The 22,255-nt window shown below is 42.7% G+C and overlaps 3 protein-coding genes and 1 long non-coding RNA gene across 6 annotated transcripts; 3 read left to right on the top strand and 1 right to left on the bottom strand.

The window, feature by feature from the left end:
• Positions 1 to 76: 76 nt before the first annotated feature.
• On the top strand, positions 77 to 5,124 carry tmem164 (transmembrane protein 164). The gene is made up of 6 exons (XM_088399585.1): positions 77 to 879; positions 2,514 to 2,563; positions 3,228 to 3,294; positions 3,362 to 3,440; positions 3,743 to 3,843; positions 3,981 to 5,124. Exons 1-6 carry the CDS (start codon positions 442 to 444, stop codon positions 4,185 to 4,187), a joined length of 942 nt encoding a protein of 313 aa, XP_088255711.1. The 5' UTR covers positions 77 to 441; the 3' UTR covers positions 4,188 to 5,124.
• A 113-nt stretch (positions 5,125 to 5,237) lies between these two features.
• On the bottom strand, positions 5,238 to 13,963 carry ammecr1 (AMMECR nuclear protein 1). Its single transcript, XM_088399584.1, has 6 exons — positions 12,517 to 13,963; positions 9,992 to 10,102; positions 9,476 to 9,590; positions 9,303 to 9,393; positions 9,018 to 9,114; positions 5,238 to 8,892 (listed from the first exon to the last, which is right to left on the bottom strand). The coding sequence occupies exons 1-6, from the start codon at positions 12,999 to 13,001 to the stop codon at positions 8,778 to 8,780; spliced, it is 1,014 nt and encodes a 337-aa protein (XP_088255710.1). The 5' UTR covers positions 13,002 to 13,963; the 3' UTR covers positions 5,238 to 8,777.
• Positions 10,722 to 15,153, top strand: LOC148386666 (uncharacterized). 3 transcript variants are annotated; one of them, XR_015863260.1, is made up of 5 exons: positions 10,722 to 10,903; positions 11,428 to 11,482; positions 12,647 to 13,419; positions 13,548 to 13,739; positions 14,715 to 15,153. It is a non-coding gene; the product is annotated as an uncharacterized LOC148386666 (long non-coding RNA). The 3 variants fall into 3 exon arrangements; XR_015863258.1 differs by having other exon boundaries at positions 12,647 to 13,739; XR_015863259.1 differs by lacking the exon at positions 11,428 to 11,482 and having other exon boundaries at positions 12,647 to 13,739.
• A 179-nt stretch (positions 15,154 to 15,332) lies between these two features.
• kif4 (kinesin family member 4) lies at positions 15,333 to 22,224 on the top strand. The gene is made up of 27 exons (XM_088399583.1): positions 15,333 to 15,469; positions 15,718 to 15,850; positions 16,313 to 16,427; positions 16,500 to 16,690; positions 16,780 to 16,869; positions 16,953 to 17,119; positions 17,206 to 17,300; positions 17,406 to 17,525; positions 17,672 to 17,847; positions 17,923 to 18,102; positions 18,196 to 18,254; positions 18,354 to 18,459; positions 18,610 to 18,696; positions 18,773 to 18,961; positions 19,025 to 19,128; positions 19,217 to 19,361; positions 19,497 to 19,607; positions 19,689 to 19,772; positions 19,857 to 19,970; positions 20,048 to 20,203; positions 20,353 to 20,450; positions 20,566 to 20,695; positions 20,834 to 21,004; positions 21,077 to 21,172; positions 21,233 to 21,301; positions 21,745 to 21,822; positions 21,888 to 22,224. Exons 2-27 carry the CDS (start codon positions 15,728 to 15,730, stop codon positions 22,095 to 22,097), a joined length of 3,264 nt encoding a protein of 1,087 aa, XP_088255709.1. The 5' UTR covers positions 15,333 to 15,469; positions 15,718 to 15,727; the 3' UTR covers positions 22,098 to 22,224.
• The last annotated feature ends 31 nt before the right edge of the window (positions 22,225 to 22,255 follow it).

Here is a 22,255-nt window from a genome sequence, read left to right as displayed (position 1 = left end):
CGAGAATTCAGATTGTATTGTGGCTTTGAACGCAGCATACTACGCAATGGCCAATGAGATTGCAGCTCAGTCTGACAGTAACATTCAGGGTTTACGCGAAGCTAGGTGGCTAAGCTAACTAGTGCGCTCTCCGGTGCTGATATTGCAAACCCGGACTCAGACTTTCTCAGAGCAAATAAGCAATCATGCATGCTTCGAGTAATATCGACGCCAGTTAAGAGAGGGTGAATGGGGAGCCGGTTGTCCCGGCGGCACAACTATTAACCTTGATGTTACCGGCCGCCTCCTGCAGCTAGCTGCAAGTTTGACATCCGCCTCAGGAGGAGGAGGAGAAGAAGGAGGAGGAACCGGAGGTTTGGCTAATAAGCTAGCCGGTACAGGGCAAGGCGGCCCGTGCATGTCTTCCTCTCCACTTACAGCCAAAGGGAAATCTTGCGGTTCATGTTTCGTCAAGAAGTCAGTGTGACGTCTTTTATTCCGTCTTGTTCGTATCTTTTCCACCACGAGAAGAGGAATATGTCCAGGTACAACATATATAGCCTGTTAGACTGGGTCTACGGCGGGGTGGACCCGAAGTTTGAGGGCAACGGGGGCCCAGAATGTGCAGCCTTCCTTGCGCCCCAGCAGCGCATCAGTGAAAGTCTCGTGGTGCTCCTCATCTCCATCGTGGAGATAAGCGTGGCACTGAAGAAAATCAACATCTCCAAAGAGCTCAAAGTGGTGGGGAAAGAATGCACAAGAACAAAGGAGGATAGTCTAGGCAAGAACTTGTTGCTCGTTGCACTATGCATGACTTTTGGAGTGGAGGTGGGCTTCAAATTCGCGACCAAGACTGTGATCTACCTGCTGAATCCGTGCCATGTGGTCACCATGATCCAGGTGAGAAGAACACTGTTAATGTGCACCAAAAGGATGTCCAGGTAGTAAACAACAACACTTGTGTGCTCAGCAGCCATATAATGACTTGATTTACACCAACTTTGGTGTATTTTGAGATTTGTCGCAAACACTGCTCCACGTGAAGCAATGCTGTTGGTCCTGTTCACTGATTTGGCCTCTGAGTTCCTCCAACAGAGTGAAATCTTTCACCAATTCACTCCTCATTGTTACAGTTACAATCTTTTGCAAGTTCTCTTTTCTAACTTCCTTGTAACTTACTGTAAAAGGGACCCACGGGAGTCCTTTCCAAAATTGTGATCATCACAGGTGGTTCAGACTGTCGTCCATAACCCGATAATCCAGAATATCCCCTCTGTTTGTTTTCAAGGTGTTGTCTTAATTGAGGTGTCGTTTTTCAGCACACCACACAATAGAGTTTATAGATACAAATTATAGGCTTTTCCATGAAGGTTGTCGGTCCAGTGTTCAAAGCACTCGGTTTATATACACTTATGTCATCCGAGATGTTTTCCTTGGTTCCACATGATTGCCTGACCTGCATGCTACGTGATTGCGCATACCAATTGGTATTGCACGATTCTAAAATGTTAAACAACCATATAGTAGGCCTTGTCTTTTATCTCTTCATTTTTTAGCCTAATTTATTTATGTATTTCATTGAGGGCTCGACCCTGCCGCATGCAAAAAAAAAAAAATTGACTTAATTTTATGCCAAGCAAAAAAGAGGTCTTTGTACCTCTGCTTAGTGGGTCATTCAATTGTTGCTTTCTGTTTTTGAAACCAAACCCCCATATTGTGTCTTTGTTTTGTTTTTACGTCGACTTGAAACTATGAATAAGAAGAAAAGGTCACAGGTAATCCATCTCCGTAGAAAAGCTAGTTTATGACGTTTTTTTGCTTGTTGTGTTCATTTCATGCCAAGTGATCCATCAAGTGGCGACTATCAATTGAAATTTATCAGCACGGTCAAATGAATATAATATTTTGAATATGTTGAGAAGGTGTTTTAAGCCACAATAATGTGACTCGATGTTCACACCTAATATCTCGTGCAAAACTTGCGCGACATGCTAAGCAATCCGCCACACTGCCTTCTGACAAAACGTTACAAGAAAATCCCTGAGCTTCAATTTTGTCGTCTCAGCATTTGTTTGACTTAGGAACAGTTTTATGAACACGCACACACAAAGTGATATCACAACTTCACATGCCAGCAGCCCAGAAGAGGATAAATGCGAGTTATCACATTATCCCAATCTGTCTTTGCCACACATCATTTGGAACAGACAGATTAGCCTCATCCGAAAAAGCGAGGAAAAAAAAAAAACTACCACTTTATATCGCGTATTAGTTCTTGATGAATGTCAGTAGTGACACATGAATCTTTAAGCAGTCCATTTCTGAGTAGATGAGCAAACATCTCTACTTAGTCAGGACCTTCTTACTAAGAAGCGGCTTGCTTAGTCATTTGCATGAAATCCATTTCAGTGTAATCTCTTGTGTGGAGCAGAAAAAGGAAAAAAAAAAAACACAGCGGTAGAGATGAAGTCATAGTGAAAGTGGAGACTTCCGAAGAATGTTGCAAATGTAACGTTTGTCTTTCTGTTCCGTAGATCTTTCTGCTGGCCTGCCCGCCGTGTAAAACCGCCATGGTTGTGTTTAGGTGAGCTGGCTGCACTCGACAGCCAAATTATTAGGTACCCTTGCATCATCAAATAAACCCATGTCGGAGAATAATTTTGTATAAGAACTCACCAAACTGTATTAGGTGTACCTAATGAAGTGTCCGGCTGGTGGAACCGGAATTGTATACTCTGGCCACGTTCGCGGTTCTAATTCCCAATCGCCCCGAAAGTAGACGAGACTAATGACACCGCGACAGGTCAGAACCTGCACGAGTCGAGTCGCTAAAGCTCCCGTCGTTTGTTGTTCTGCAGCGTTCTCAAGTGTGCATTGCACCATGCCGCTTTGGGATTAAACAAAATGTCTCCACTGCAGCAAGACGTCAAGCCAAATGAGAAAAAAAAGGTGAAAGAACTGATTTGAAAACAAATTGGGTTCCCGCTCAGGAACAGGCACACACAACCCATGTGTTGTTTGTCTCCTGAATTAGAGCTCACAGCTTCATGCAAAGGAGCGTCAGCGGTAAATGCAAATAATAACAGATCTCGTTCCGAGAGTTTGCTTTACAACGGTTTCCTTGTAATCTTGCAAATATTTGTTTGTGAGCGTGTCAGTTCAGATCTGAAGCAGGTTATGAGCAAGTTCAGAATGTAGGTCATGATGGCCATTTCTGCACATTTGATTGCCTTGTGTGTTATTTCCAGGCTGCAGGTTCATATGTTGAACGGGGCTCTCTTGGCTTTAATGTTCCCTGTGGTCAACACCAGACTGGTAAGAAACCAGCTTGCCCATTGCGTGAATGCATATGCATTCACTTTTCTCTTTGTTGTCTTCTCAGCTGCCGTTTGAAAAGGAGATTTACTACATTCAACACTCCATGTTGTATCTGGTGCCACTTTACCTTTTCAGGAAAGGAGGTAAGGTGTTGACCTCGGCCAGCATCATCCTTTCATTGACGCCATTTGCTGACGTCACCGTGTCACTTCAAGCGTGGTAGCTGTTCCTCTCCGAGGGCTTTCGAACATGAACGGCATAATCGGGTCTACTTGGAGTGCCTTAATTAACCTTTAGGGAGGCTTAAGCGATATGTATCGAGCAGCATCCTAATTGTGTCATCTTAAGTGGGAGTGGGAAACCTTTGTCCAAGATGGACAAATATTTTTATTTCTTCTTTTCCTCCAAATATATTTGTTTATGGATGTGTTCCTTTTTTTCATAGGTGTGTACAAGCCTGAGCCGCTGGGGGACATATGGTGGGCGCTGCTCTCCACAGGCATCCTCTTCCTCTACCACTTTGTCTTCTTGCAAGTTCTTGGTCTGGTAAGAGAGCGACCTCTGCTGGTCGACTGCAATAAGCTCATTTTATGACATATTTTTTTAATTATTATTATTATTATAAGTAACTTAATATGTCAGCTATGCTTTGATTCTGCAACGACCATATTTTTCAATGTTAGGTAACCGAGGTGAATCTCAACAACATGCTATGCCCGGCCGTGTCCGATCCCTTTTACGGACCTTGGTACCGTGTTTGGGCGGCGGGCCACCAGACCCTTCTGACGCTAATCCACGGGAAGGTTCTGACACTACTCTCGCAACACACGGGCCCCGTGTGCAGACACCTGCTGGATTCGCTGCGACTGCGCAGCAAGAAAGTCGAATGAAGACGTGCGAGCCTTTCTTTCACTCTCAATGCCTTTTACGTTGCTTTTATTGACCATTTTTAGTCCATCTTTTTACTGTTGTCCCCTGCATAGGTACACGACTTGCACGTACATTTGTTCAGACATATGCAGGAGATGTTTTCTCACGCTGCCTTTTTTATTTTTGACCCACCACAGGTCTGCTGTTGTCCCTCTTTCACGTGGCGAATGCACACTCATACTAGTCAATGTGTTTGTATCAAGGTGTTTTTTTTTTTTTTTTTTGTTACGCACTGTAAATGTGAATTCTGGTTATCGTGGCAGGAGGGCCATCAATGTTGTCATGATTGATTGGAGTTTGTGTTGAAAGGAAGAAGGGAACGTTATTTAAGTCAATGTATGTTTGCCCCTTTCCAGCCATCAAGTTATGTGATAAGGGAATATTAAATGTGTTGCTTAAGCACACTCGTGGAATTTAGAAGGACATCAATCAAAAATGCACAATTATTAATTATACTAATTGTGCAATGTTTTTTATGAAATCCTGCTAAATTCCAGTTCAAATATTTGGTCATTGTTGAGAGGAAGATTTGCAGGATTGTTCTGCCAAGGAAGTTGCGCTTTTGTCGTCACGTACGTTTTGTCAGGAGAGATTTATTTGCCCATGGTGAAACTTGAATCGTGTGTCGCTCGATGCTCCTGTTGATATTCACAAGGACTTGTCGGAAACCTCCGCTAATACAAGACCAAATTATCCGATAATCACTTTGGGTGATTTAGTAACGACGGAAAGAAATTTTTCTTCGGTCAGGTTACGCATCATTTCAAGTATGTGTGTGGGTTGCGTCATTGTAGCATATTATAGTACGCATATATTGTATACTTTGATGTAAAGAAGGGATGCTTTTCTACTCTTAAGGGATGATGTAGGTTCTTAATTAAAATTTATTTCGGTTGAGCAAGGTTTATGTGATGTTTTTTTATTATACACATTTTCTAAAGCCTGGGTAAAAGGCAGATTATATAAACATGGAGCATTTGAGCCGGAAAAAAATCAACTACACACACTGCTGAGTTGGCTTTTTTTATTGAATAATTTTAAAATGTAACAATGTTTAAAACTACATTATCTTCACATCCACTGCTTACATACTCAGATAACCCGTCTATATAGTATATCTTTTCAATCACCCACCCCAACTCATTAGTTTTTTTTGATAGATTTTGTGTTTTCTTTTTTCCGTTTGGGATCTTTATCGTGATAAAAAAAATGCCCATTTCAAGTCTTATCACACTAACAGCAATTCAAGGAGAGGAGGAAGGTTCTAGCTCTACAGGGGTGGGATTTTTTAGCTTTCCAGGTTCATGTTTTTTTTTCCATCAACAGTTTCAAGTTCCTAAAGCAGAGTAAAAATAAGATTCCATAATCAAAATGACAAGAAATTAACATTGGTTTGAGGAGTTACACCAGGTAACCCTCCCAGCCCATCTGGCCACTGCAACTAAAAAAAGTTCATTTTGTACAGTGACACATCTTAAAGTCAGTGTCTCAAATATTCAGAAGATAGAAAACCACTAAAATAATTTTGAAACTAGATTCAAAATATTCTTTTGAAAAGAACTTTTGATGTACAAAAACAGTCTTTTTTTTTTTTTTTAAATATCACATGGTAAAAAGTTTCAAACAAGTTTATTGTAGTTCTTATTTTGTCATTATCATTATTGATTCTTTTTTTTTTTTATCTACTCATCTACTGTATCAGTGCGATTGTACACCAGTGCAGCTACTGGGTCCAGAGTAAAGAAAAGAGGGTTTTTCATTTTTAATGGCATCAAAATTAAGAAAAACAAAATCCATCTTTTATACAAAGTGTAACTGCTGGTCTTGTGGGAAACAGAAAAAAAAATATAAACCCATAAAGCTATGAGGCACACCATGGGAGGTTTTTTTTTTTTTTTTTTGAATAAGAGCAATAATAATAAAAGTAAAAAGTAACAAATTTGCAACCATCCCTTGATGCCATGAATGGCTTCAGAGATATTTTCAATGAAAAGTCATTGAACCTCGGTTGCTTAACAAGTCCAGACAGTTGAGAGATCGATACACACACACGCAGACGCACAAACGAATGTTTTTTTTTTCTTTTTCGGTCAACTGCAGATGTCTTTTTGAAAGGACAAGAAGTCGGACTAAACGAGCAGCATTTTGGACACGGCCTAGCATCTTTGGTTCAGTCAAACAAAACAGGTGAACGTAACCTCCGGCATTCTGCCGCCAAACGGAAAAAGCTGAAGCCTCGCAACTGCTACAACAAAACCACACGATAAGAAAAGTCCAATTTCCTATGAGGCATGGATGCTTTGAAAATACATCAGTAAAACTCTTGCTTGATTTGAATATCCGGACTTAATTCAGCCGCTAGATAACAGATGAGCAGACTTGAGGCTGGGCCATGGTGTGCCTAACGTGACTTCTTGACCTTTCAAACGTGCACCTATGTTGACACCGGAAAGGGGGGACAACGACAAAAAAAAAAAAATACCTGTTGAACAGATCTGCATATTTCAAGGAGAGTAAAGGTAACACATGTAAGATTCTCTCACAACAGATGAATGCTAACAGTACATTCTATATAGTCTGCTGCTGGGAATCATCCCGCTTCATTATATGTGAAGGAATATCGCTTTTCCCATAGGGAACTCATCCCAATAGTCACCCACAATGGATTTGATGAAAGCAGAGGGGGCTACGTTAGTTTTTTTTTCTTCCTTCAATGTTAAAATGTGCCACATTTCGCAGCAATATAGAGAAAATCTTACATGCAACATCTTTTTTTAAGTATGATATGATCGATGAGTCCGCATGACCAGTCACGAGCTGTGACCACCCCAATATGAGGTCTGATAGCACCATATTTGTCTATTAACGCTCTTAACGGTTCATAAGAGTGTCCAAGCATAATATATACTGTATATCATGGAGAAAACCATAGGTCTCATACTCATACATACGTACATGCAACTTAAACACATTGCATGTGTATACAAAGACAAATATCTTAAAGAGCATGGTCAATTTGGTTTTGCAGCAGATCATTTCTGGTTGTGCTGTGATTAAATGGCACAGGAGACTGATGCTCAGTTGAACCTATCAACTGTTCTCTCTGTGGTTTGACCTTCCAGAAAAAAAAAAGGGGGTGGAGTGGGGTTGGCTATGAACAACATTGACGATCAACCAAAGCAGTGGTGCCATGATTGGGACAAGGGAAGTCCAAACCACAGGGTGTGTTGGGAGGGGAGGGGGGGGCAAAAGAAATAAATAAAATAAAATAAACAAGCATCCTCTCCTGTTCCATTTGCTGTTAACGCATTCATTTAAGGCAACACAACTTTAAACGTCATTTCAGGTGAGCTGTGGATGGAGTGCTGAAAGCCCTTGACGTTTGTTTTTTTTTTTTGCATAAAGAAAAGAAGTGAACCTGCCAGTTGGTAAAAGGCTGTTATAAAAGATGTTGGTCAAGTAACGAGGACCTCTCAAAAAAAAAAAAAATTCCAGTCGGTTAAAACAAAACGAGCATTCTTCAACGTGATATATAAGCCCCGCCCCCCCGGTGTGCGTACATATACATGTGACTCGCCACAAAACAGATAATGTCTTCTTGGATTTATTTATCCGTTCTATTTCTATTTCGTGTGTATGTACATAGTTGACAAAACTATCGAAACGACACCTCTCAAAATCAGGTAATATGTTGTGAACGTAGCTCGCATCAGAATAGGGAGGCCATGTTTCGAACGGAACGCAAATAACACGCGAGACATGACGACGAGGACACGCGGTTGAGTGTGTAATGGGGAGAATATGGCTTTTTAAATTTCCCTGTCACATGCCTCCCTAACTGTGGTCTCTGGATCCCGCTTCTATTGCTCACAAACGACACATTGTAACCACCACAAAACATAAAAATAACACAGTTGGATCCGATGTCTAATTCACTTCGAGGGACCGTGAATGTCCACACCCACAACGAGCTCAAGCGAGGAATGCGGCCGCTCAGAAGACATGACTGTTATGGAGAGTAAAAACTACTAAGCTAATACAACCTAAGCCATAATATATAATTTTTTTTTTTTTTTTTTGAGAGGGATCAAAGTAGAGACGACGTGGCCTTTGAGACTAACAGTGACCCTGCTACATGGTTAGGGAAAACGAGAAAATGATTACATGTAAAATAGTAGCAAAGCCCAAATCATATATAAACGCGGGGGGGTTAAAGAGGCGCCCTTCCATCCACAGAATCAAACGCCTTTGCTGGGCAGACATGATGATAATAAAGGTTAAAAATGTTAAGAATACAAACAAAAAAAGGCTTTGTATGCTGCAAAAACCACAGGCGAAGAAAAACAACAAAAAAAGATGGTGAATTTCTTGCCGTTAATCGAGTGACCGTTGCCAAGTCGGCGACGTCTCGGGAGACAGCCGGCCGGCATGGCAACGGAAACTATCATCATAAAATGGTACAGTAGTAGAAATAGCTAGACCAGGAGGGGGCGGGCTCTCCTGGGAAAAGGTCCGCGGAGAGGTCTAATGATTGGTCATGCGGCTCGCTGTCAGGAATAATGGTTGTAGGGTGGAAGAGGGTGCCCGATGCCATTCTGGTAGTGATGATGTTGGCGGTGGGCTATATACTCCGCATAGCCCATTGTCATCTTCTCGCTACGGTACCTAAACACGGGAAAAGACATATTGTCCGAACGACACGGTTACGGGTGAGCTACTTAAAAAAAGAAAAAAAACCCGCTTTGAAAAGCTTCAACGCTTGTAATCCGTACACTGCCATGTGACCTTACCTGGTTAACTTAATGGTCTTCCTGAAATCATTTGTGATGGGAGCTTTGTAGCCTCCCTTTCGTAGTAAGGAATCTATGGTTTGAATGTGGTCCCAACCTACGAAAGAAAATTGCTTATGTCCATGAATAAGAGGTACTAAGTCCAACTTCCAATCCTCACTTCCATGTTGACAATTTTGTGACCTTACAGTCCCGAAATAGCAATTACCTTTCAAAAAGACTTTTCAGGGACAATGTCACCTTGACATGAAAATACATTGGAACGACAACGTAAACAAATCTTACCTTGCTCCTTTGCAACCTCTGGCAGGTAGGTGGCGGTGCGCTTTGATCCTTTCTCATTGAAAAACTCTATCCTAATACCGTGAACACCCACCTATGGAGAATCCGATTTTTTAGACACAATCGATTCTGAAAAATAACAATTGAGAGTGCGGGGAGAAAGCTGTGGCACTCACCTCCCAGTCAAGGTAATCACCGACGTCTTCAAAGTTGGTGAGAAGAGACACTGAGCAGAAGAGGCGAGGCAGCTCATCCCTTGTCATTGGGGGGAAGCGGCTGTCTTTAAGGGCACTGCGGTCAAAAGGAAACAAAAGAAACGCCATTAGCGTGCAACAGACTCACATTTTCATTACGTCTCTCCATTTCACTGCAGGTCTGTCATCTCGAAGTTGGGTGTGGTCACGCAAATGGAGACTGGAGCCGTGTGTGTTTCCACCCAATTCCTAGTCGGAGACTTTTTATTTAAAAAATAAAAATATTAAGCCAAGAGGAAACTAACCAAAGGGAAATTTGGATTGATCTCCACCCATTGCAATTTAGACAAGTTAGGGAAACGTTTCCATGTGAGAATAATGGACAGCTGCCATCACCCGATTCGAGCAGACCACCAAGAGATGTTTAGTCATTCTGTCTTGTGTTGATTTTGGTGAAGCCGTAAAGGTTGAACAAGAACGCAAACCAATATGACTCACCTGGTAAGGGTGTACTCCCTGAGTCCTGAGTGCAGATTCATGGCAGAAAATGTACCTATACAACCCCTCAACCGCTTGTCTCTGCCTATTTTCCATGTGACAAACAGCGGGCTGAAAAACAAAACAGCATTCATGCATTTCACGGGGATTGGAGATCTTTTGGGACCCGAAAGAACAAATCGCTGATCTGTTTTAAAAAGCAAAAATCAAGCTGGGCTCGGTTGAGATAGAAAATTAGCACTTGTCTGTGAATGAAATATGCTAAAGCAACTGTGAAAATGTAGCGTGAATGAATTTGCACCACGGGTACATCTGGGCATGCATAGCTGACTTCACATGATTAGGAAATATTGTGCGGCAAATCCTCATGCATTTTTCTCAAGAGAACTAAGTCATTGATTGAGCTTTAATGAGTCACTTCAGTGAATGGCACACCCACTTCAACTTTAAAATACTGCGGGACTTATTGACATTTGCAAAATGTGAATCACCAAAATGCTTGTGTGTCATACTTGGCTGCTGCCAACATTTTCCGTAAAATGAGCCAAGAACCGAATGAAAAGTGTATCGCCCCTCATTAAGTTGAAACTCCGCATTCTCACAATGTCAGATTGCCTCGGTCCTATTTTAAAGAAACCGGGCAAGAATTTGTTGATACGGATCGAGTCCGATACTTGACTGGTGACAAGTGACTTACGAAACATCTAAAGCTCAAAGCACACAAAGCAACACAATGCAATGACGCACTTAACATGATTACACAGACCACATTATGTTCTGTTTATTGTGGCTTTTTTTCTTACAGTGGGCATTGGAGGGCATTTTTTTTAACTACCGCAACTACTGAGAAATGGCCTCTGATGTTCTTCAGGCTTTTGTGGGGAAAGTCAGCGGATTTTCCTGTTATGAAAGGTAAAATTAGTCACGCTCGCAAAGTCTGTCAGGGGAAACATTAGGAGATGTGTTTTCATGAGGAATGGGGGGAAATAATGTGTGGTGGCACACCCTTCTTTAATTCCAGGATTTTAAGTTATTGTAAGTGGTATTAAAAACCATGGGTCTTAATGAAAGATTTATATATATTACCTTACTGATTGATGCATAAACTGGGAATGCAGCGATGGCAAAACCAGTATGTAAATATAAGTACATACTCATGGACATATGAAAAAGTGGTATCGGTGCATTCCTAGTATACACTAAACATTCAGCCATATTACATGTACAATGCATGCATCTGAAATGACAACTAAAAGATAAAAGCAGTTTTATAAATGTTGTAGTTCATTCGTCTGAATACAAAATAAAAATGTCAGTCATGATTCATCACCAGTTAAAGAAAGTTTATATAAAGACAGTAAACAATATTGTGCTGCAGAAAGCCAGAAATTTAACATTGCACATTTTATTTGACAATTGCTGTTTGTGCATTTTAGGTTGATTGGATGTTGAAAAGTGATGCTAACGATTTGGAAGAGGCTTTCCGTGACGGTAAAACAAAGCAGACTCAACAGATCAGATTACAATCTTTGAATGGGGTGTGCTAAAAAAAATTTTCATTGTTAGCTTGATCATAATTACATTTTATTTTAACCCCCCAAAAAAGTCCCTACTATTAAAACCACGATTGACATTTATCTAGAGTCACTTACACTGTAAATATTCAAATTAGATAACATGTTGAAATAGGGAGAGTTTATACTCGGCAAGAACCAGCTTTCTTTGTTGTTGATGCTAACGGCAGTTATTTGCTGTTTGGTTACGGTTTAACTCATCGAACAAGTTAACAGTAGAAAATTGAATTATATTACGGAAAAGTATTGGGAGCTTTAAATATACGGAATGTTAATTGGCAGTAAATGATTACAATCTCATTAAGTGCTTCCTCATCGAGCTACTGGTAGCACTAAGCTAACCAAGCCAAGCTTTGAATGTAGCAATATGGAGTTCATTGAATGTAGGGCTAATGGGATTAAAAAGAGCACAAAGGATAACCGTAAATATACAATGGCTTGTTTGACCAATTTATATTGCAAGTGATTATGTGCAAATTGAGGTCAATGAAGTTAAATGAATTACAGTCTAATCTTGCTCGTTCCACCCTTTTTTGTTGAGGCATGCTAACAGTAGCTTGTAGCCGACATTAGCCGGTGATACAAGAGTTAAAAGGTAATATTATTAATCGTGCTTGGAAGCCACAGGGTATCGGGATAATCTATAAAAGGTGATCTTTCAGATGTATACATTATTAGTGCTCGTTAAATTAATTTAACATTGCGAGGTTACGTTAAAGTAGTGTAGGCCAGTGAGGTTTTTCTTCGACAAGGCCCCAAATTCCAACTGGCCACAGTCGAGAGATTTTCACATTAAAATCGTTCCATTCAAATATTTCTCGGATGTGACAGTTTGTGCCCCGAACTATACGGACGGAAATGTTGGGAAAACAGTCGAGATTTTTGGTGTGAGTACAGCAGTGATCTTGTGAGCATCCAGCAAAAGCAACAAGACAATAAGTTGTGACTTACTAGGGATCATTTGTAAACCTGGGTGTTCTTGGAGGTTGGTATCCGTACAGATGGCAATAAAGCACGTCAAAGCAGAAGCAGCACATCTCCGCCGAAACGACCATTTTTCTGCCTCCACTTCCCGATCCAGGTCCTGGGCTGAGATTGGGGCTGAGACCGGATGAGGTGTACCCGGCCGGGGCTGGAGACAGAGTAGACAGAACGCTGGTGCCGCCGCTACCACTATTACTACCACCGCCGCTAACGTTGCCCCCGGGTCCCCCCAGGCCGTTCGCCCTGCTCACGTTCGGCGCTCCACCAGCAGTCGCCGAAGAGCCAATCCCCAGCTCCGATCCACAATGTCCGGTTCCTGCCACCCCGCTTCCAGCCCCCACCCCGCCGGGACCCCCCGACCCGGGCGATCCCGACAGCTTCTGCTTCTTCACCCCGCAGCACCCGGCCGCCATCTTGGAACAATCTGCACCTACACACCGCTTCCGACCCATAACCGTCACCGCGGGAAGGGTGGGGGGGGACGCCGACCACACGTACAAATCCCACTGCGTTGAGACGTATGGCGGACGATTCCCTACTCCACTGTCACGCCGATGCTGTTTTTTGTTTTTCTGTTGTTCTCTCTTAAGTCGAACGTCGAAATGGGCGATGTGATGAAAAGACTGCAGCGTCACCCTAGCACTGCTTTAACTCTGCGTGACTTGAGCAAGCATTTTTTCCATATCGCTTTGCTTCGAGCCCCAGCAGCAATACAGTCAACACGAAACCCTCCGAGGCTGTCAAGTCAGTTGTCAACAAGCATCGAAGTTCAGGCCGCGTTTGACAGGAGCCGCCGGGCCGTCCAGGTGTCAAGCAGACAAGCAGTGGAGCCCCACAGCAAACCTCTTCAAGCGGAAACCTGGAGCTCAAGTACGCCGTACCCATAAAGCTTCAGCACCGATTGCGCACAGTATCATGGACGCTCATTCCCTTTCCGCCAGCTTGTTTGCTAGTGCCCGCACAACTTCTAATTACACAACACTTTGCTGGGATTCCAGACGCTGGGACCACGCAGACTAAAATGGCATCTGTCAATGCGGGGCTGCCGTGGCACAATGGACCGCGTCGGCGCAGTGCAAGACATTTCAGGAACATTAGCGCTCAGTTTGCACCTGCATCACAGTCTGCTCTTGGACCTGACTCAACACAACCCCGAATATCAAACGTCGAGCGGAAAGTTGGCGCTAAAGGTTTGTCTAAAGGCTGGCATCCGTTTGAGTGGGTACATAACGAAGCGCATTCTCGTCCTTGAGCCGGGAGAAATCCTCGCTGCGCACCCGTCTCTCGGTTGCTACCATTCGGTGCCGTTCGGGTAAGAGAGCCCCTGTGATCGCTCTGTGGGCACAGGCGTCGGTGTCGTTGGCACGACTGAACTGGATTCAGGAAAATAGCTTGCGTCTCCCTCGCTACGCATAGTGCGCAAAGTTTTGCTTTTTTTTTTAATATGGGGGGGAGTGGCGAGTTTGTGAACGCGCGTTCCTCAAAACGGCGCGCGCACTTGACCCCCGTGCACGTCGTCAAGCGCGTGCATTCAGCGTTTCCCATCCTTTTATTGACACTCATTTGAAATTAAAAAAAAATCTCAGCGCACCCCAGCATTAATAATAGAAAACACCAAAAATATATCGAATTCATGATGTCATCTCAGTTTACTCACAAATTAATTTAATGTGAAAATTACATTTACACATTGCTTCTTCAGCTGAGTTATTTTTGAGTGTGTCATCTCCCATTACCATGAAGGGCCTCCTGCCATGTCACATTTTCAGTGCATGACCTCTCCAGTATGAGATGCTCGGCAGCATGCCGTTCGTAAAAGTCAGGCATTCAATTACAGTGTTTAGCGCATCATATAAGGTATGTCACTGAAGAATCACTAATGTGCTCTCATCATTCTCACCGTGTGGGAATATGACTTCATTGTATGTCAGGCCATGCTAAAAAATATCTACTTAGAGGGAATAATGCTGCAGGTCCCGACACAAGGTCATGGCAGCGCTGTAATGACTCGTTTCATGAACATAATCGTAAAGAGTAACATGCACTGGAGCGGCAGTGAAGCCAATGCTGTGAAGATGGAATTACAGAACATGATAAAAGTAGAAGATAAACGTAGCCGTTTGTGATGTCTGGTGTATTGCATGTTAAACTGTTTTCTGTTTCAGAGACCTTGTCTTCAATTTGACTGGACTCAGCTGTTTTTGCCTCTGGCTTCCAGTGTAATGACCTTTTTCTTCCAGCCAGAACAGAGTCACTTCCCATTTTTCATGGTAGGCTGAAAACCCATTTCATCAAGAGGGATGATTTGTCACCCATTCACTTTCTAACAGATCTTTCGCCTCTGTTTGCACTTGTATATAGCTTGAGAAAAAAATCCTTTCTTAGCACATCTATCCTAAGGATAAATGGGACCTGAAAAGACTAGAATGCCCACCACCTGAATTACTTTGCTCTAAATATATCCTGCATCCTTCTTTGCCCTTTGTGTTAAAAACAGGATGTTTACTCTCCAACTGGCCCTAAATTGTTTGAATTGTTTCATCATAATAACAAATGCTTGTTTTTTTTTTAAATATTCAATAAAAAAAGACTAAGACTGTAAAATGTGTCCAGACAGATCTTTTCCTTTTCTTTTGTAAGTGATGCTGAGTTTTTTTACTCGTGTAGGATTAGAAAATACACAAATGTTTCAAATGTAGAGTAGCTGCTTTGTGTGTTGGATGATGACACTGTTTGACCGCTAGTCGTCAGTCGTGAAACCAAACAGCACTGACTCTGCCTCATTATGAGGAGAAGAAGAAGAACCAACGACGAAGAAAAAAGAAGGCGGAGCTAGACATTTGAAATCCGCGGTAAACTGAAACAACGTCAGGGAAGTATACACATTTAATTTGGGCTGTGTCGCGACACGGATAGAAAGGTAATGCTTTTATTTTCCTTTTCGTAACATCATCACAAATAAATGCTACGACTTCTATTTCCGTTCTCGCTACTTTCTAGATGTATTTTATTTTCTTGGCTGATATAATTGGATTTTCTTCTTACGATATATGCCGTTGATGACGTCTCGCGAGGGCTTCAACGAGAAGTCGATGTACAAGTTTTGGGCATCTCAGCTGTTGTAAAATGATTTCCTAGCTTAATTACCTGTTGCGTGTTTTTAAATAGCGTTTCTACCATGACCAACGAGGATGCGAAGGTTATACCAGTACGGGTTGCCTTGCGCTGTCGTCCTTTAGTGGCAAAAGAACTCGATGAGGGATGTCAGAGCTGCCTTACCTTCGTCCCAGGAGAACCACAGGTCTGTATTCTAGATGATATATTTAATTTCCCTTTTGGTGGTAAAGTAACATGCCTGGCTTGTTATAATGAGTAGAAAAGGCTTTTCTGGGTTCTCTTAACAGGCTGATGATGCTGGTGTTTGTTTTAGAACAGAAAATGACAAGCTGATTTCATGTTCATCATTTAGTGATACTCTTTTTTTGACATCTGCTTTTTCTCATGTGACTGACTACAACAAATGTCTTTCTTTGTTGATAATGCCAGAAGGGTGCTATTTTGGAACAGCACATTTTCACTTTCAGTATTAATTCATTTGAAACACGTTATGTTAGTCGCTTTGCTACAGAATAAAAATAAATTTGAGAGAAGAAGGATTTATTCTCTTTTGCACAGAACCCATACTGGAAACAGAACCTTGAGTCAAAAACTGAGATCCAAACCCTATCGCAAGTTACCAAAAGTTCAAATGTCTTTCTTTCAGTTGGTGGTCGGCACAGAAAAGACGTTCACGTACGACTATGTATTTGATCCCACTGCAGAGCAGGAAGAGGTCTTCAGTACTGCAGTGTCACCTTTATTACATGGGCTATTCAAAGGTAGCTGTATCTTTTAAAAATAAAAAAACATTTTAGCCACGAGGCTCACAATCATGTGTTTGTTTTTTGTAGGTTACCATGCCACAGTTATTGCATACGGACAGACCGGGTCTGGAAAGACTTTTTCCATGGGGGGAGCATACACATCTGCTCAAGAGAATGATCCCACTGTTGGTGTTATTCCACGAGTTATCAGGAGTATCTTTGAAGAAAAGGAAAAGAGTACAGACTGTGACTTCAAGATGAGAGTGTCATATCTGGAGGTTGTATGACTTTATTTTTTTTCTCCCTTTCATTGGCTTTGGGATAAACAAATGACACAGTTCTATTTTATTTATTTTTTTAATCACAGCTCTACAATGAGGATGTTTTGGATTTATTGTGTACCGCTAAAGATAAAACCGTTGTGAGCATTAGGGAAGACCCCAAAGAAGGGATTAAGGTAAATGTTGTACACCCTCAATCAAGTTTTACCTGTATGATTTGTGTTTGTCTGAAAGTCCCATCTTTAATGTCCATTTTCAGATTGTGGGGTTAACTGAGAAGAAGGTGGTCTCTGCTCAAGAGATGGTGAGCTGCCTGGAGCTGGGCAACTCGGCTCGCACTGTGGGCTCCACAGCCATGAACGCTGCCTCGTCACGCTCACATGCCATCTTTACCATCACGCTGGATCAACGCAAAGGGAAAGACAAGTCCGTGTCATTGTTGTTTAACCGTTTGGGGGGGGGGCATGAATGTTTGAGACAGCCTTCTCATCTTTTTTTGTTATTCTGTGCAGAATGGACTCAGTTGTCTCCAAGCTGCACCTTGTGGATTTGGCTGGCTCCGAAAGGCAGAAAAAAACAAAAGCTGAGGGGGATCGTTTAAAGGAAGGTACAGCATACCTCGAAGCGTCTGCCCCGCTTAACCTTGAATTTGATATTTACCTGAAATGGCTCTGCCCTCAGAATGTGTCCCCAATAACATTCTCATCCTCAGGCATCAGCATCAATAAAGGACTTTTGGCTTTGGGTAATGTGATCAGTGCCTTGGGGGATGAAAGTAAGAAAAACGCCTTTGTCCCTTACCGAGACTCCAAGCTCACTCGCCTGTTGCAAGGTAGGCTTGAATTTATTTTGAGGTGAGCTTCAGAAAACATCCTCCGCTATTTTCTTTCAAATGCTTTTTAAAATTTGACATAATTATCAATGGCTTGTAGCCTATCGTGCATGGATATAAATAACCAAGTTATTGCGCATGGACAGATTCTCTCGGAGGCAACAGTCACACATTGATGATAGCATGCATCAGCCCTGCGGACACGAACCTGGACGAGACTATCAACACGCTGCGATACGCTGACCGAGCTCGGCAAATCAAAAACAAGCCTGTGGTCAACGTGGACCCCAAAGTGGCAGAGATGAACCGTTTGAAGCAGCAGGTGCGTAGAAAGTGACACGAGTGTATTTTATTTGGATGACCTTTAAATGAGTCCTGACACTCCTTGCGTCCACAGGTGCAGGAGTTGCAGGTGATGCTTCTTCATGCTCGTGGAGGAGTGGCCCCAGCGCTCTCCGGGAATGAAAAAAGGTTGCTGGAACAGAACCGCACTCTGCAGGAGGAGAATACGAAATTGAGCAAGGAGCTGAGTGAGACTGTCGGACAAACGGCGCTCATGTTTGAGAAGATCATTACGGTGAGTGTAAAACAGGTCGTTGCAGTGAATGTGCATAGAACATGAATCTTATTTTTTAGGCTTTATTTTTGGCATTCTTATCGTTTGTTGCAGACGGAGCACATCAACGAGAAACTTCAAGGCAAACTGGAACAACTGCAGCGTCATGCAGCGTAAGCTTTACTTCAAATGTGGACTCTTCATATTAAATGACCTTGTTTTGTGAAATTCATTTTATGGTGTCTCACGGGTGCTCGTGGTTGCTATTACAGTTGCAGAATCGACCTTGAGAAAGTATTGGAGACACTACAGGATCAGGAGTTGAAGGAGAACGTGGAAGTGATGAAGAACCTTCAAGAAGTTATCTTGGAGATCAAGGTATGAAAATCACCAATGACTAAAAATATTGAGGTTTATAGGATTCTCTAGTTCAATCTGTAAATTGAAGGAAATCGAACGGAATGAGGGATTAACACGCTCTTCCGATGAGCTTGGTAGCGAGGGTTTGATTTTTATTTTTTCTAACAGCGTGAGAGTGCAGGCATTGCTGCCTCTATTGACGCCATGGCTGCAGGAGATGATAAGCAGTACAATGAAGTCGACGAGCACCCAGTTGTAAGTAGTTTTAGTTTGTTTTTTTTGGTCTCCCTTTCCTCGCCATGAACATTGTGTCTCCCTTCTGTCCCATCAGGAAAGCGAAAGCAATGCGACTGCGAGCAACGACTCGCAAGATGGCTTTACAGCCCGCCATGCGCTGCAGCAGGCCCAAATGTCCAAAGAGCTGATCGAGCTGAACAAGGTGTTAAGTTTGAAGGAGGCCTTGGTTAAGAAGATGTGCCAGAATGACAGCCAGCTGGAGTCGGTGCAGTCGGAGCAGCAGGTGAGAGAAGTCAATCCAGCGGCGATGTCATGGCATTCATCATTTTCTCATTTCATCGCTTAGCAAAACTTGCAGGATCTGCAGATGGCGGTGAACTCATTGCAGCAGGAGAAACAAGAGCTCGTTTTGGAACTTCAGTCTGCCAAGAAAGGCAAAAACCACGCCAAGTACGCTCCTTGGGCAAAGGCTTTACATTTCCACAATTGTGAAGTGATCCCTTCAGAAGCCACTCATCCATCTTCTTTACACTCACAGGCTGAGTGAACAGCGCAGGAAGCGTCTGCAGGAGTTGGAAGGCCAGCTGGTTGACATGAAGAAGCAGCTTCTTGAGCAGTCCAAAATGCTCAAACTCAAAGAGTCTTCTGTTCAGAAAGTTAGCAAGTTGATGCAGGAAATACAGGTACATGGAAATGACAGAATTTATTTTTTTGATGCAGTTGAGATCTGCCGTATACTGCACTTGTATGGAAATCCGACATGATTGGAAGGAACCCAAGACTTGTGGTCTCAAACTTAAAAATATATATCCCTGCAGGCGATGAAGTCCCAGCGTACTCAGCTAATGAAGCAGATGAGGGACGACTCTGAGAAATTCCGACTCTGGAAGAAGGAAAAGGACAGGGAGGTGATTCAGCTGAAAGAGAAGGTAGAATGCACGGGGACACGCTGCCCGAAATAATAACCTGATTTGCAGAACATTTTCAAAATGAATCCCAACTTTTGACAGGATCGTAAACGTCAGTACGAGCTGCTTAAACTCGAGAGGGATTTCGAGAAACAGGCCAATGTCCTGCGTCGGAAAACCGAGGAGGTGAAGTTTGGTCTTTTGAACTGCACGAGCCGCAAAAATTGAAGGTCAATATGCACAACAGCTGTTGAATGTTCTGACCCACAGGCTGCGGCGGCAAACAAGCGGCTGAAAGTTGCTCTGCAGAAGAGAAGTGAAGTCGTGGAGAAACGCAAGGATTCTCACGGCAGAGGGACGGAGGGAGCCGCTGCGAGGGTGAAGGTAATAGTTCCGCTCACAGTAGATCTTCTCGCATGAGTACTCGTCATCATTAATGCCGTCAATGCAATTTGTGTCAGAATTTGTTCCTCAGCGAGGCCGAGGTCATGGTTAGCATAGCGGAGGCCCGGCGTCACCTCAATGACCTTCTGGAGGACAGGAAAGTCTTGGCTCAGGAGATAACGCAACTCAGGCAGCAGATTGATGCCGGGGAGAAGCCAGCTGCCAAAATCAGGGTGAGTTTTTTGGCTGGTGTCTTTAACGTTCATGTTACTTTTCTTCTGAAATCATCAAACGCCATTGCGAGGAACGTACAGAACTCTCTCGTCATTTTAAGCGTGACAACAAATACTTTTTTTTTTACCTGTGCCATCTTTCCGTAAAGCGCCGGACACTGCTCTTGTCTGAGTTGGAGAATCGGAGGGCGCTGGAGACACCTATGAACAAACAGCTGGAGAACTTGACGACAGAAATGGAACTCAGGTTAGTCAGACGGACTACAAAAATTGTTTGGGGGGTTTCGATAGGTCATTGATCTCATGTAAACGTGCTCACGACTTGAACTTTCGGAGCAATTGCTGTTTTATTATTTGAGCAGGAATGCCCAGATTGCTGACCTTCAGCAGAAGGTTCTTGCCGCAGACAGCGAAGGGCGTCTGAAACAGCGTATCGATGGCATCGTAAGCATTGTCGATGCCAAGTGTGCCATCCGAGTGCTGATGACTGAGGTGAGCCTGCCTGCTTGGGTCCAGAACGGAAAACAAAGCACGCAGGCTGTACACGCCTGTCTCCAATGTCTTTGCATCATGAAGTCTCAAGTCAGAAATGACCAAATGATGGGGACTCTTCCATATTTGTCTTCTCAGCTGGTGTCAGCCAAGACAGCATCAGCCAAGCAAGAGAGTGAACTCCAACATGAGAAAGCCAACACGCACGAGTTAAACAAACGTTTGGCTGACGAGCGAATATTGATGTCCAACATGGACATGGAGCATCAGCAGCAGCTTGTGGAATTAGAGCAGAGGCATCAAGACAAAGTATTCATCGTCTGCAGGTTTTACTTAGAGCTCGTTTTCCTTCTTCTACAGTATGTACTTCCCTCCCTACAGGTCCAGTGTCTCCTGAACCAGCTCCAGAGCAAACCAATCGGTCAAGAGCCTAATGACGGAAGTAAGGAGGAGCTCCTACATCGCCTCAAACTTCAGGTTAGTCCTTGCACTGTTAAAAAGAAATGACTTCCCGATTAACGGGGTTCCTCGCCTTAGGATGAAGAGCTGCAAAAACTGCGTGAGCTATATGAGCAGAGTCGAAACCTGGCGTTGCAGTATAGTCAAGTAAGTGCAATATTTATTCCAGTAAATGATGCAAAAGAAAAATGCTTCACTGGCATGGTCACTTTACATCTGCAGTGACACAAAGAGACCACCAGGTGGTAATATATTGCAAAATTTGCTTAGGTTTGATTTTATTTCTAACCCTCATAAATAGGATTTTAGTAAAATCACTTCACTTGAAGAACCAAACTTTTTTTATTATTTATAACCTTCACATTTAGTCACACAGATGCACATAAATAAGCAGGCGGTTTAAAGAAATTAAAAAAAACTCTTCAAAAGGCTTACAGCAGTTCAGGCACACCCTGTAAGGCCTTTTACAATAAAGCAGGATTTATCTTGTCAATAAAGATTTGATTATCTGTCAAATTTACTCAGGCACCCTCGCCCCTGCCTTTCAAAATGTCAGATTGCTGCAAAAATTTCCCATCATTTTATTCCAGGATGGAAATATTTCAAGAGACTCTAGCAGTCCAGACATCACCTTCTTCAAGCCGCCATATTGCTCACCAATAGAGACGGTAGGCGATGGCCCTCGGCTTCTCTTCAAGAGGCATGCAAACGATAGATTTCATTTTTCTTTCAGGTTCTAGAGGATATTGAAAACAGAGAACACTACACCCCAGACCTAAAGCTACTACGTGTTTCAAAAAACGAGGACAAGAATGTGGATCAGGAGCTAGCCAAAAATAACATCAAAATTCTCAAAAAGAAAAAGCGACTCTTGTCAAATTTTCAGGGTGGATTTTTCTCCAACTGCACCCCAGTCCGAGAAGAGTATCCTCCTTATGAGTAAGTCATCCACTAAGTGAATAGCTAGTTTTGGATTTTAACTGGAGGTTTTGTTTTTGATCCCTCGTGTTAGTTTGTTTAACTTGTCCTGTGTTCCTTTGTTCTAAGTTTAATAAAGTCTTAAGTGTAAAGCTTGGTTTATTTATTGAATTTTTATTTAGA

This window comes from Syngnathus floridae, chromosome 15, assembly GCF_059516105.1.
Source record: "Syngnathus floridae isolate MCC-2025c chromosome 15, RoL_Sflo_1.0, whole genome shotgun sequence".
NCBI lineage: Eukaryota > Metazoa > Chordata > Actinopteri > Syngnathiformes > Syngnathidae > Syngnathus > Syngnathus floridae.
Note: the sequence above shows the minus strand (reverse complement) of the source record. Positions and strands in the feature narration are given on the sequence as shown.